The sequence below is a fragment of the Tachypleus tridentatus genome, chromosome 5, assembly GCF_004210375.1.
Source record: "Tachypleus tridentatus isolate NWPU-2018 chromosome 5, ASM421037v1, whole genome shotgun sequence".
Lineage (NCBI taxonomy): Eukaryota > Metazoa > Arthropoda > Merostomata > Xiphosura > Limulidae > Tachypleus > Tachypleus tridentatus.
The window spans coordinates 48,588,330-48,604,179 of record NC_134829.1 but is presented as its reverse complement, the minus strand read 5'-3'; the positions used below and the strand labels follow the sequence as shown (position 1 = coordinate 48,604,179).

At 31.6% G+C, this 15,850-nt stretch overlaps 1 protein-coding gene across 2 annotated transcripts; it reads right to left on the bottom strand.

Moving 5' to 3' along the window:
- Nucleotides 1-1,365: 1,365 nt before the first annotated feature.
- LOC143251111 (cell division cycle protein 123 homolog) lies at nucleotides 1,366-11,284 on the bottom strand. 2 transcript variants are annotated; one of them, XM_076502474.1, is made up of 7 exons: nucleotides 10,880-11,284; nucleotides 9,000-9,068; nucleotides 7,678-7,735; nucleotides 6,823-6,858; nucleotides 4,817-5,019; nucleotides 2,112-2,275; nucleotides 1,366-1,505 (listed from the first exon to the last, which is right to left on the bottom strand). In XM_076502474.1, the coding sequence occupies exons 1-7, from the start codon at nucleotides 10,951-10,953 to the stop codon at nucleotides 1,498-1,500; spliced, it is 612 nt and encodes a 203-aa protein (XP_076358589.1). In that variant the 5' UTR covers nucleotides 10,954-11,284; the 3' UTR covers nucleotides 1,366-1,497. The 2 variants fall into 2 exon arrangements, with proteins under 2 accessions (XP_076358589.1, XP_076358590.1); XM_076502475.1 differs by having other exon boundaries at nucleotides 10,894-11,284.
- Nucleotides 11,285-15,850: the final 4,566 nt, after the last annotated feature.

Below are 15,850 nucleotides of genomic sequence, written 5' to 3'. Positions count from 1 at the left end.
AATTGCTTAAAATTAACATTTACTAATGTATGCGAATGAAATTAATATAATAATGTATTTATTATTCAAGGTTTTATTTTATCCAAGTTAAGTTTTTATTGCAAATGAAATCTTTAAAAACAATTCAAAACTTTAGATATATTGTCATGTGGTAAATGAGCTTCAAAAGTATACTTCATTGGCTCAGTATCTTCAACAATCCAATGTTAGTTGAGTACAGGTACATCTAGGCAATATAATCCTTACATAACCTTCAAAGTTCTCTGAATGAATATGGTTGAAACAAATAAAAAAAATTGTTCAACCCCTGACATTTGCCACAACTACCTTCAACAGATCTGTCTTTGTTTTGACATTACATACATGTATCTAACCATTAAAAAAGAGCTTATTTTAGAGTATAATCTAACAACAATTATTTTGAAATTCATGCACAGTTGTAATCTGGGATTACATAAAATTGACTACTGTTTCACTGACTACAGCACTTACAATTGTTTCTTATTTAAACATGTTTATAGTTAGAAGAGATACTGTTTAAATTTTATGTTGGTCTTACTATTATATTTAATGAGCATAATTAAAAGGATTAAACATTTTTTTCAATATACATTAAACCTTATATCTGTTCTCAAGACTTAGAATATTAGGGGCTGAAAGAAAATTTTGCCAAAGGGTTGCATATGTCTTCCAAAAAACCACAATACACATCAAGGGTACCACTAACTTGTGTCAAAATAAATAATAAGTGGTAAAGGACAAGAAAATAAAATAAAATATTAAGCATTAACTATACGTAAAAAAGGAAAATACCTGAAATTAGAAATTTAACAAAAAATTTATAAAGATATTCTACAAAACATTAAATAATATTTTTTGTTTAATACCCAAATTTAATTATTTTACTACCTTGTACTTTTTGAAAATAGCTGTAGTTTGTGATATAGCAGAGAAAATGAATAATAAAATAAAAAGATTTACTTTAAAACTTTTGATATCCCTTGTGGAGATTCTAGAACTTATTCATGGAAATATGAAAATTACAAGACCGAAAAGTATTACAATGCTTACAATGAAAATCATTGTGCATTGATTTGTTATAGTTTGAATGTAAGTAACTACAATACAATACATCCCTCAGTGGCACAGTGGTATGTATCCGGACTCACGCTGCTAAAAAACCAAGTTTTGATACTCATGGTGGGCAGAGCACAGATAGCCTACTGTGTAACTTTGTGCTTAATTTTAAAAAAACAACATATTAGGTTGAGGAATAATTTGTGAGCGTTTTTAAATAATTTCATTCAAGCATTACATGCAAGACTATACAGTACTTTAATGCATGAACACATTACACCCAAAACATTTATTATGATACTTTATTTCATATAATACCTAGGTATATAGTATGCATTGTTTTAAACAAAATTGCAAGAAATTAAATGCGAAAAACAGATGGTGTCGAAAATGCTCGATTTTGTCCACTTGACATTCCATTTAATGAGCTGAAAATGAAAGCAAAAATTAAAGACATATGAAAATCAAACACACCATCTATTAGAGCAAAAAATTATCTACCAAATGACATGAAATATTTTGCGAAAGCATTTCATTTATGAATATATTTTTTTAACTTGAAAAAATGCTCACGAATTATTCCTCAACCCAATATATATACAATAATAACAAATTTTTAGTTTTTCCTTATATATTGAAATGTTTAATACAATTATTGATGGGGTAAAAAAATATAATAAAGTATAAAGTTCTATACAATAAAACTTAACATTCATTTAGGATGTTCTACAAGACACAAAAAAAAAATATAAAAGCCATAAGGTAAAAATAAGTATTTATATTCTTAGTATGAATATCAAACTGACTCGGTAAAGGGTTTGTAAATTCACCAATAAAACTTTACTAAAACAATTTAATAAAAAATTTTTTGTGTACAACATATTCGTATACTAAAATCTTACACAGTTTGATGGAGATACACTATGTACATCCAGATCTATTTTTTTGGTTATATGTTGTTATAAGGTCAATCAAATTAGTAGAACCCATATTGAGATGGTTACTTGCTTGACTCATGTTGAGATGCCACTTACCAATAAGTTTATTATTTTTTACAAAACATCGGAACTCCATGCTTGGATCTATTTCTATCCACTTTCGAAGAACTAGTTGATACTGAAAATCCTGGCAAGCAACAGCGGGGTCTGTTGAACAGGTCAGATCACTGCTTTCTAGTCTATCCTCACAGAATTTAAATCTAAAATATAAATTATACGGTAATAATTAAATGCATTGTTGACATAACAACACTGTATGAAAAGTTAACAAGATTTTATCCATACTAAATAGAAATGTAGCATTAAAAGTATAGTAGCCTCATAATTCTTCATTCTGTAATAAGATGATTCAGTTTTTAAATGAAGTACAAAAACAATGCTTGCAAGAAGATAAATGATTGGCTGTCAATCTGAAACATAAGTAACAAAACTCCAAATTCTAAATTAGGAATTTACTTTTTAACAAACTTGTAAACAAACATTAACACTTTCCTGCACTGAAAATGTAGTTCTGTTAGATATTTGTCTCTGTTCACATAACAGATTTTCTAGACTTGAGCTGCCCTCTATATGTGCAATTTTGCTCAACACTAGCCTTGATGCCCTCCAACTCTCGCGTGATCATACTTGGTATAGCTGCGTTGTACCATGCAACAGCCTTCCACCAAAAGGACAACAACACACATCTGATTTCCTCTATACTGTAGACCACTATCTTCACTTTCACATTTGGCAAAAGGATGCACCAGAAGTTGGATGGATTGGTGGGAGGCATGAGAAGAGGCAGGTTTCTATCAAAAATATATTTAGAATGTAAGAAAATGTTAAATTCCAATACAATACCTTACCTCAGATAATATAAAAGTTAGAACCCAACACTGAGACATTGGATGGATCAATGCAAAAGTTACCTAGATGAGTATTCTTTGAAAAGCACCCAAAGTCAAACTAAGGAGTGTGATACCCAAATGTATGGGAGTCACACTTTTAAGAAACCGCACCCATCTGTACCAGGTATACCCTTTACCTGTTGTAAAGATATATGTCAGTAAATCAGATGAAAAAAAATGAACATCCAAATTGTAAATGGATGAGTCAGATGACATGGAGTGGTTAGGGCACATCAGAGTGTATCTGGCAGGTCAATTCTGGTTCATGGATGGAGGAGAGTTCCCACTGCCTTCACCTCCAGATCAGGAAGCAGAGGGTAAAACAACTACCACTCTGACAATCCAACCAGGGTTCATGTGTGCAGACTTAGAAAACAATCAGCATCAGGACACCTGGGAACCTGAAATCTAGGTAACAGTAGGAAGGAGAAATACAAATGAGGTGGGTCAGATAGGTCCAAAACTAAGTGGTATCAAGAATTTTTTGTCCCTTCAAACCACACGTGAAGACTTGCACTGGGTGGTCCTAAGCCAACCCAACACCAGACCATCCAGAAACCTATATCCAGGCAATGGTAAGGTGAGGGAAAGCCAGTTTGAGAGGTGAACAGTATGTGGTACATTTTTCCAATCCAAAACCAGTCTGCATTGGGTATTTATCTTCTGGTTCTTGATAGGAAGAGAGCACTAACCATCTACACCACCATATTATTCTCACCTGAATGCAACTAGTCACACTCAGGGGGACATAGTCCATAACCCCAGTGGATATGAACTGGTAACTAGCAAGGACTACCATATTCTACATTTGCTTTCTACAGCACAGCTATAATCATGTGTAACCACATGGTACATACAGTAAGTGGGAGCATCAAGGAGGGGCAAATGAAACCTGCATAAGTAGAAGGTAGTACAATTTAATAAAAGCTATTATGTGAGTGGAAGTGAGGTACTTTATCAAAGCCCCAATGCTTTTTCTGCAGCTAAGCAGTTTCAAATTCACTAACTACAAAGACAATTCAATAAAGAATATGTAATTAAAAATAAACTAAACCAAAAGGTACATCTTTTTTGGGGAACTTATTTACAACTACTTGAAGAAAGCATAAAAAAAGAACTGACTTCTTAGCTCAACATGTATGCAGCATATATGAAAATTAGAAACTAGATTTACTTCAAACATAAATAAGATGAGCCAATGAAGTTACAATGCAAGATATGTAGCTGAAACATACCTGCTATAATAAGTACTTATGATATAGTAGTATTCAAGATATGCAAACATTATATTACTGTAACTGTAAAGAACTTGTGTTGCTGTGCCAATAAATTAGACATGGAAAGACTGTTAGATGTGTGTAGTGTGACAAGAAATCAATAAAAATAAACCATATAGCAAAATAATTTTTTTCAGACTGAAAATTCCAAAATTATATTAACTTGTAAAGCTGAATATTGAGTTTGGAATAACTAATTTTATGATATATTTAACAACCTAAACTTTTTTGTTTCAGTAAAGCCTCTGAAAATATGTAATATTATTTCCAGTAAGTATAGAGCATGTTAAGTCACAACCTGATCCAACCATTAAAAGAACTTTTATTAGATTTTTACTCTGTTATAAATCATTAACAATTATCACGTTACACTTACAACATAAAACTGAAATAAACTGAAAATACTTGAACTCTCTGGTGTTTCTGATAAATGAATCTTCATTACCACAATCTAATGAAGAAAAATTATCTTTCAGAGTACTGAAACCTTTAGGTTATTTCCTGGACTTCTATAAATATTAATGTTTCTGAAATGTTCAGTTCAACGTGAAATGGTTAGAAACCACCTACTTACGGATCAGTCAAATCATTGGCAATAAAATCTGAGCTCTTCAGCAGTAAACAGATATCACAAAAGTTCCTACACAACATGCTGTTGTTCAGAGCTATCCATGAGGCATCTCTTGGGCTACTCCAATTTAGCTTTGGAAACACCTCTCCTCCAAGTTGTTCTATACTGTCTTCCACTCTTCTAGTAAGATCAGGAAAGACAGGAGTCTAAGAATGGAAGACAAATGTAAACAGAGATTCTTCTTATAATAACAGTAGTAAAGTAAAGATGGACGGCAGTCAAAGAAGCTGAGCTATAAATAAATGATAGATTCATCATATGGAAACGTACTAACATGAGAATTTTTGTTGTATGCTCTTTAAACAGAAGAATAGTTCATAAAACTTTGCAACAATCTTTCAATTTTCTATCATTTTTATGCTGTTACAATTTTTCTTCAAGAAATCTCTCTTTTATTTTCCTTATTTTCATACAAAATACTAATTTTGTCAAACAAATATCCAAAAGTTTAAAGTTTCAAGATGTAGTTAAATGCCTTATTTACCAAACATACAAGTGCCCTACGTATTCTTTAGAGCTTGGCAACTAACATGATGAATCAATCACCTGTGAACACCAACTACTTCAACTAACGTTATTTAAAACAATCAAAGTTACAATAACTTTGATTAAACATCACAAGGAATAATCCATTGAACAAAATTAGTATATCCAATTATTACTGTTTTTGATTATTCCATCTATTTATGTAATCACAATATTACTATTATACCTCCTCTTTATTACTTTTAATTAATTCAAAGTTGTCCAGTTTAATCAATTAGTGTCATGACTCAATAAAGAAATCTACAACTCAAAAATATTGTTTTTAATCGTTATTATTTTTTTATTCTTAGTCTCATGAGAATAATTGGTTAGTTGCATGTAATCAATTTATGAACCTGAGAACTAACTAATTAACAAATTCCACTAACCCCATGCTTATGGGAGGGTTGACAGGGGTTCGTCAGAAACATTTTACACTCATATTTAAAATTTAATTAAGCTATTTGACTAACAATAAGCGACATCAAAAAGTTTATAATTATAATGTTCATATTATCTAAGTTTTACTTTCTTAATTTCAAAGAGAATATTTAAATAGTTCTCAATTTCCATTTCTCTGTGATACCAAACACATCAACTCTGACTTTTCCATCTTCATTTTCTCTCTAACTTTATGTGGATTTCAGTGTGTCAAACTAATTAGAAACACAAACTATACATACTGACAAGCCAAATATAAAATATGAAAATCCACTTCTTGTTGTGTAATGAAATATCATAACATTTGTCACACCAACTTAACATATTTTGTATCTCTTTCTGTCTTTCAATACAAATCTTTGGTAAAAATACTTTATTAAAAAAACTAATATTTTATGTAAAACAGATTTATAAAACTTACTAAGAGCTTTACATATTTGTTTACAAAACAAATTACTTTCCTCACAGTCAAAAATAAAGTTATCAAAGCCACACGTTTCTCATACAATGTTAAAAAATTACATTCTATTTATGGTAATCATTTACCCTTTTAACACCAAACACATTCACTTCATTTCCACAATTTTCAGTGTTTAGTGTTACGAGATTAAATACAACACTTCTACAAATAAAAATCCTTTAATTTACTCAGGTTAAATATAGTTCTAAAGAATTAGGTGTTTTTTAACACCAAATTCTAATCTAGCTGTACAATTGTACAGAATAATTGGTCATCACAGAACCACTGCTTGAACTGAAATGCCTAGATGAAACAAACTAACCCATCAAAATATAAAAGCAAGTAAAAATGAAAACAAAGCAAGTTACATTGAATAACCAAGCTTATGGCAAATAAATATATTCAGATATAAAAGTAAATACTTTTCTTTTTTCTAAGAGAAAATGGTTATTTTGAAATGTTCCAATGATTTTAGAAACAACTTGTAAGTAGGAGACTTTACTTGAGGATATCAATTTCCTACCTCAGCAACAGGTAAATCTGGATTATTCCAATCTACCTAAAATAAAAATGGATTTAAATGAAAACCTAAATCACAAGAGAGTTTCATCGTTACCAAAAAATAAAATCTTAGCAATCCAGTAATGTATCTGATTTAGTATAATTACATAGTTCACAAAATAAGAAAGTTCTAAATCTATAAAGTCAATACGTCTAGAAGTCCTGTTTTACCTTATATATACAAGGTAATTTGTTTTCTATTAACATAATATTAAAACAACATGTGAGATTTGAGACAGTTTTGATTGGGGTTGGAATTCTCAACAACAACAAGATGGGGGGAATACATACAACCATTGTTTTGATGGTTGTAAAAAAAACAAATACATATCAAACATATTCAATATTTCCTAAGGTGTCTTTTTATTTTCTTTAACTTCCCATTCTGTTGAATGAAAAAAACATTATACTTGCTAATATCATATGAGAGTACAAACCATAGTGCAATGATCACTAGAAAAGGTTATTGGGATTTATATATCATTATTTACCAATCAAACATGTCACATAGCCAGTTAAGACAACCTGATTCATTTAATATTGATCAACATTAAAGCTGCTAAATAATTGCTTTTTGGATTCTGTGACTTATGATTTATCTGCCTTCTGACAGCATTATGAAAGGTTTATGGCTTGGATGAAAAGCAGACATATCAGCATTAAACTAAGCACCAATAAGTACCTACAGAATATTACCCATGTTGCTGGATTAATATTAAATTAATGTTATAAAACATCTATATACAATGGGTAAATGACCATAAAGACTACATATCTTAATATTTACACAAATAAAATAATTATGTCACACACTCACTTCATCATCACTGTCATAACCATTTCGTTCAAGGGCCTGTCGTCTACTACACTGTAAACTGGAAGTATATAAAACATTAATTGTATACACTTCAAAATCATCAACATGGACAGAACTGTGTGTGGCAATACATCAATACGAGCAAAGTGTGTGCGTGTGGCAATACATCAATACGAGCAAAGTGTGTGCGTGTGGCAATACATCAATACGAGCAAAGTGTGTGCGTGTGGCAATACATCAATACGAGCAAAGTGTGTGCGTGTGGCAATACATCAATACGAGCAAAGTGTGTGCGTGTGGCAATACATCAATACGACCAAAGTGTGTGCGTGTGGCAATACATCAATACGACCAAAGTGTGTGCGTGTGGCAATACATCAATACGACCAAAGTGTGTGCGTGTGGCAATACATCAATACGACCAAAGTGTGTGCGTGTGGCAATACATCAATACGACCAAAGTGTGTGTGTGGCAATACATCAATACGACCAAAGTGTGTGCGTGTAGCAATACATCAATACGAGCAAAGTGTGTGCGTGTGGCAATACATCAATACGAGCAAAGTGTGTGTGTGGCAATACATCAATACGACCAAAGTGTGTGTGTGGCAATACATCAATACGACCAAAGTGTGTGTGGCAATACATCAATACCACCAAAGTGTGTGTGACAATACATTAATACCACCAAAGTGTGTGTGACAATACATCAATACTACCATCATCCATTATAAACTGATAATTTTCTGAACCTTCTACAACTCCATAAACAATTTAAATCAGCTAACAACAAAGAAGCCATGATTTTAGGTTGTATTCATAGTATTTGGATTCCTCCCCTATAAACAAAGCATTAGATTATTAGAAAGAGCTAATAGGATGATATATGAACTGGAAAGGTCATAATTCAGGGTTATTGTACAAGTCTAATTCAGTTATAGCTAACAGCTAGCTAATATTTGAATGGTCTTACCTGACTGCATCATCTAATAAAAAGTTTATATTACAATATTCACAATAACTATAAATACCAGTAATATTTCTATGAATAAAGTTTTGTATAATTATTAAAAGTATTAAATACAAGCCAACAAAATATGTTTTTTACAATTTAAATATTCATTAGTTTTTTTTTTATGTTAAACTTACATATTCTAGCTAACAGCTCATATACCAGAGCCTAGCAGACTCCACAGAAAGGAAAAAAACTCAATATTTCAATAAGGTAAAAAAGTTCTAATGTATCATTTAATCTTTAATCCAACCCACATTAAAACATTATTACAATTTAGCTATAATAATGGTCATTTTCACAACTGTACCTTTCTGGAAGTACCAATCCATCTGCCAACAAGTACTGAATGAAATCATGGGGAAGAGTAATAACTTTGCTATAATGATACAAAAAATAATTAGAGTTAAATTTCACAACTCCTTACATTACTTGTCATTAATTGGTTGGTCAGGATGATAAAGCTCTTATGATACAGTTCAAGTTATTCAATGATTAGACAAAACTATCCAAATAAATTTTAATTTCTTCTAAACTGATAAGAGTTAAATGAAGAAACTTTTCCCATAAGCTCCATTCTCTATTACTTAGTTTAAAGCCTAAACAACTATAATATAAATGTTAAATGAAACTTCAAATTCTAAGGTAGAATGCTAATTAAAATTGCATATCAAGTCAAATGTTCAATATCTTGTTGTGTCACAACAGAACAGGTTAAGTTCATGGACATTCAATAATCTTGTTGTTTTACCAAATACATTTGAAGATATTATGTAAAATCATATTATCTTCTTATAATTTAGCACCAGTATAAATAATTTGTTACCCGTCATTTACTAACATGTGATGTTATGTCATCATTCATGTCACTGAAAAAACAACTATGAAGAATTTTGATTAAGAATGACATCCATTGATGTATACTGATTTTATCACTTTAGTAAAATAGCAGTTAGTATTCCATGGTATACATCTTGACTTGTCCATCAGTTTAACAGAAAACATCTGAAAAATCACTGCAGGGAAAAGTATGGAATCACATCATATGCTACAAAAAATATTTAGAAAAAAAACAATCCACCATTGCATTATAAAAATGCATGAATTAATCTAATAAAAATTAACATTTACAATAAACACAGGGTGTTCGAAAAGTCACTGTGCAGTTTCGTAACAGCATTCATTCAAGCCAGCAACTGATAGTGGTGTTTAGAAACAAAATAAGAAGGATCCAGGCCTGTATTGATGCCAACGGAGGTCACTTTCAACATTGTTCATAATTGTCATTCATATTTACCTCCTGTATTCTATATTGAAACATGTCTGTTAATAAATATATAAGTGTACAGTGACTTTCCGAACACCCTGTATTTGCAAGTTTATTCCAAATTATTCCTCACCCCTACAGTGACTTAGCAATAAGTCTTTAGATTTATGACACTAAAAATCAGTTATTGATGCTTGTGAAGAGCACAGCACATTATGTAACTTGGCACTTTACAACAAAGTACCAAGCATTTACTGTATGTACAAAAATATATATGTATTAACAAATTAAGGATCATGTATTGTACGGCAACATTTATCCTCATAAATAGTACACATTATTTTTACAGCCATCATACAGTACACTCATTCAAAACAAATTCCACTGGTCATCTTGAGCTTTGAATTTGATAATGAAAAGCTTGAAAAATAAAAAGCAAAAACATATATTTTTAATGTTGAAAAGTTATATTAACATGTAAAATAGTTTACAGCATTTAGCATTTAATAAATAAGGATTATATATAATAATAACTTATACTATCCTAAATAACTACCCTAATAATAAATATTACAAATATATGACCCCGAGACTTGGTTTTCAAAATGTACTATTATCAGTGAAAATATCATAATACAAAAAGGCCAAACTTTAGGTTTGGAATTTCATGCTTTCTCTACTGTTAAAATGTTGTGGACAGTGAAATCAAAATTAATTTTCAATATTTTTAACATCAAAGTTTAATTAAAATTTTGAAGTTTGACGATGCCTCTCACCTTCACTTATCTAACTTACACGCAGTAGTTCCACTACATGTAATACAGTAACAGAACATTTTAAAAGTATCGACTTGGTTTTTCTTGTACTTTTGGTTTTAATAATAACACTTATAAAACCCATATCAGTTTTATTTTACATCTTACCTTCTGATAGTTACCTTTTTGAATTGTTCATACCAAGAAGAAAAACTACAATTTAATACGTTCTGAATTTTCATTCTTTTAAGTCGAAGAACTACACTACCAAAGGCTACGTATATATACTAATAGAGTACGAAATAATATACGTCAACTCAGTGTTGCGACAACTTGTTTAACAAACTTACTGGTAGACGTTACTACATAATTCACAAAAAACACAAGCTTTTTTAAAATATATATATATATAATAATTAACTATTACAACGATGACTATGTTCGATTAATAAACTTCGCCAATATATAGCCTTTCTTTGAATTACATATACGTGCTACCAACTCCACAATGCAAAAATCGTCAAGAAAAACATTCGAAACTCGCTAGACGTCTTCATTTATGGATTATAAGACCTCGAAAATTTTCCCTAAACAAAATCTCTCTGCTCTATAAAATTTAACGAGAGTAAAAAAAAAAAAAAAAAAAAGCAAATTCCATACGCTTTTTAGAATTCTGTATATATAGAGAGAGTTCACTAGAGATCATGAAAAAATGTTCCACACATACAAGATTTTATAAAAGTTTGTAGTTTTAATAATAGAATGCTAGCCAAAGATTGTGAAATCATTGATGTCGAGAAAACCCACTTGTAGAGAAATATGTATGCAAAAAACAGCTCGTTTGGATTGAGAAAATATTTTACGTAGAAGAGCGAACAACGTTTCGGCCTGACAATGACCAAAGAGGGTCGAAACGTTGTTTGCTCTTCTACGTAAAATATTCTCAACCCAAACGAGCCGTTTTACATACAAAGAATGAAATATTCCTTTTGCTCTAGTTACTTACTGTTCTAAGCTACTCAAATAAGAAATGCAGGTATAAGCTTTTCACTTGCTTTGGGTATACAAATTTTTTCTTTTTTCCAGTTTTTTAGTTTCTATGCTGCAATGGCGACGGCATTTGATACAGAGAATCGACAACATTAAATTCTAGATGCTTTGTTTGTTTATTCTCTTTAATATATAACGTCTATTCTGCCCGAGCACACAGCACCCAGGTTGAAAAGATTACCATTGCAAAGTCTTCTGTTGACTGGCTTGGCATTGAGTAGATGTAGCAGCTGACCACTGCTGTGAGAGAATAAATGTCACGAGATGACACTGTCTAGGCTGGACAAATAATGTGAATATGCCTGTTGAATTCGTGTGTTATTTGTTTATTCAGTTCGAATTGGTATTACCATGTATAGTTCAATAGATGTATATATATATATATGTATGTGTGGAATAGTCTCGAGAAGGATCAGCATTTGAAATATATTTTACACAAGTCCCGAGACAAAATCATACTAAGCTCAAAGAAAGATGTTGCACCTATAGTCTGGTATTTTGCAAAATAAAGATGAGAAAAATATGTGTTGACAATCAGTGATTCCCGAATTAATGTGAGCAGTCTTTTTGTGGGAGTCATATGATGGTACCTAAGGTTGACTTTTTAGAATAAAGAAGACATTTGCTCGACTTTGGGAGATATTCTATTGGAGTGGCATGAGAAGAAATGTTGAGGAATATTGTCGAACATTTAAAGTATGTGCTGCAAAAATGGAGTAATATAAACTGAAGAGAGTAACATTCAAACTTTGCCACGTTGAAGCACCTATAGCAACTGACATCACGAGTCCACTGCCAAAAAACTGATAAAGGTTTATTTTACGAAGTAGCCAGAAGATTTTACAACCCCAAATCAAGAAGCAGTCACAGTCCAAAAGTATTGTTTGATCAGTTTTCAAAAGATTCGGTTTACCTATGAAACTTTGCTCTAACCTAGCGAAATACTTTGAGTCAGCGTAGTTTAAGGAATGGTGTGATTACTGGAGGAACGATAGAACATTTCAGCCAAGCATTATGCAAAGAACTTACCATTTTTTAGTAAAAAAAATCGTTCAAATTTGTATCTGAAAGTACCAGCAATAATCATATCTCACAGAACGTCTTTACCTGAAGCTACAAGCTAAACATCCTCCATAATGACAAAGGGATTAAAACTTCAACTATCAGTAGATTTGAGTATCGGAAGACCACTAGATAAAACTTGCCTTATAATAGTGTTAATTTTATGAGGAATCTGTAGGAATAACTGTCAGTATTACACAAATATTTACATCAATGGCATAGACAAATGAATGTTCAATAAATGACTTATATTTGTAGATGATTTAAAAAATCGTTGTGTTGTTAGCCGTGGAGAAGATGATGCTAATTTACAAAATGATTTAGATTATTTCGTGAGTTAGACAAATAAATGGCAAATGGGTTTTAATTATGATAAATGTTATAATGTTATAAATGTTATAATTTCATTTTATAGGTCACTGATTAGGCTACATTTAGAGTATTGTGTTCAGTCTTAGGCTCCTTTCCTTAGGAAAAAATTGAGTTGTTAGAAAGGATTCAGAAAAGGGTTATTAGAATGGCGACTGAGATGGATGGATTGTCACACGAAGAGAGACTGAAATCTCTCAAATTGTTTTCTCTAGGAAAAACATGCTCGCCCTTTCAGCCAAGGGGGCGTTATAGTGTGATGGTCAATCCAACTATTCGTTGGTAAAAGTGTAGCCTAAGAGTTAGCGGTGGGTGGTGATGACTAGTTGCTTTTCCTCTAGTCTTACACTGCAAAATTAGGGACGGCTAGCGCAGATAGCTCTCGTGTAGCTTTGCGCGAAATTCAAAACAGACCATCCACTACTTTTACGTAGCCTATCATTCCTCTCACCCTTTTTATGGAGTCCAATAAAACATAATCAACGCACCCTTGTTCTTTGTCGTAATTATGATTTTCTTTCATAATGATTATCGTACCACTATGGTACAGCAGTATGTTTGCGGACTCGCACTATTAAAAACAACTTTACGATACCAGTACTGAGCAGAGCACAGACAGCCCATTATGTAGCTTTGTGTTTAATTGCAAATAACCAATCAAATATTAATTTTGTTATTGATAGAACTTCCACAATATATTATTTTTAATCATCTTTTCATGAATTTCAATAACGTATTGATTAAACCACATACATTCGTTGTTTGTTTGTTTTTTTCAATGATGAAGACTTCTTTCTTTTATAATTAAGCCTAAAGTGAAGAACGCAACACGGAGTCATCTGGCCTAGGCCCAAGTGCATGAGATTTTTCATCAATTACAAAATATCAATTCAATTGTAAATCTAAAACATTTCTGGATTAAACTACTTTCTTGGTATGACACCTAAGGTATAAAAAATAAACAGTCCTTTTTAATCAACGCAAACATTAAATTAACAAATCAGCAAACACATTTTAGTTTCAATATGTAGGCATTTTATTTTAAATTTTCGAAATATAGATTGACATCAATATCAGTCCGCACTTTTGTAACTAAACGACGATTTAACACAAAAGCCATTGCTGGAACTCAGCCTTTCGAAAATACAAACGGCTTTCATACATATTAAATTCCTACAGAGGGCTATCAAATGGACAATACCTTTTATTTGCTTGTTTGTTTGTTTTGAGTTTCGCGCAATGCAACTCTAGGACTATCTGCGCTAGCCGTCTCTAATTTAGCAGTGTAAGACTAGAGGGAAGGCAGCTAGTAATCACCACCCACCGCCAACTCTTGGGCTACTCTTTTATAAACGAATTGACCGTCACATTATAACGCCCCCACGGTTGAAAGGGGGAGCATATTTGGTGCGACCGGGATTCGAACCCGCGACCCTCAGATGAGGAATCGAACGCCTTAACAAGCTTGGCCATGCAGGGCCTTTTTATTTCCTATTATATAATAAATGATAATTTATAAATAATATCTTATTAAAATGATTAGTTTTAGTTGAAGTAAACACTAAATTAAATCTTCTAAAATAGATAAGAATGAAAAACTTCACGCTCCCAGATAACAAAGCAGTAAGTTTGAGGCATACTAAAAAGTTCGATTAATCTAAATTACAAGCAAAGAACAACTTTTCCAAAAAAGGAAGTATACGTAAAAATGGATATATCAGTCCTTCAAAAACAAAACAAACAATATAGTATGGATGGCATTTGCATTACCCCTACGTAATAGTACAGACACACAATGTAGTAAAATGTTAACAGATAAAATAGGATAAATTAAATGCAGTTGTGATTGGATAGTTACCTATATTGCTGTATGTTAATTCTTGTCTGTGCTATTATGTAGGGAAAATGCAATTGGCATTGCTGCTGCCTTGGTTGCATTGTTTTTGAAGGTTTGCTGTTCAGTGGCGTATTTAGGTCGGAGCTAGAGGGGCCTCAGCCTTAGAGCCCATGGTCGAATTGGAGACCTATTGATACTTTTATTCTATGTAAAATTGCATGTGATGTAGGGCCCACACAATCTTAAATCCGTTACTGATGATATTAGCCATCCCTACATTTACTTCCTTTTCAGAAATTTTTTTTTATTATTTAATTGATTGTTGTTGTTTTTTAACGCAAGTTTTCAATAGATATAGGAAGTTTATATTTATAACCAAGTTTCAAATGCAGTGTCGTTTCAAGTGTATTATTTATCTATTAGCTACTAATTCCTGTTTCCCACTTTATCTAAGCTTTTTAAAGGAACAGTGAATTGTTTAAAGAAAGCTAATTTCAAGGGGTAATGACAACATCGTTTATACTAAGAACTGTCATTTCTTTAAATTTATTACTAACTAATAATAATTATAAAAAACGAATGCTCCGTCTAACACACACTACATCTTTTAAATTCAGCGCCTACAAAGCCTTTTTCCTAATACCAGGACTCAACATCCTTTAATCCTATTGATACGCATAACCTTGTACTCACGAATTAAATGTGTTTATAGACTTAACTAATTATACTACAATGAATTATGCACTTTAATATTCAATAAATGTTCAGGTTCTCAAGGATATTCTATATCAACTAAAGAGCAAAATAATACAATATGTGCA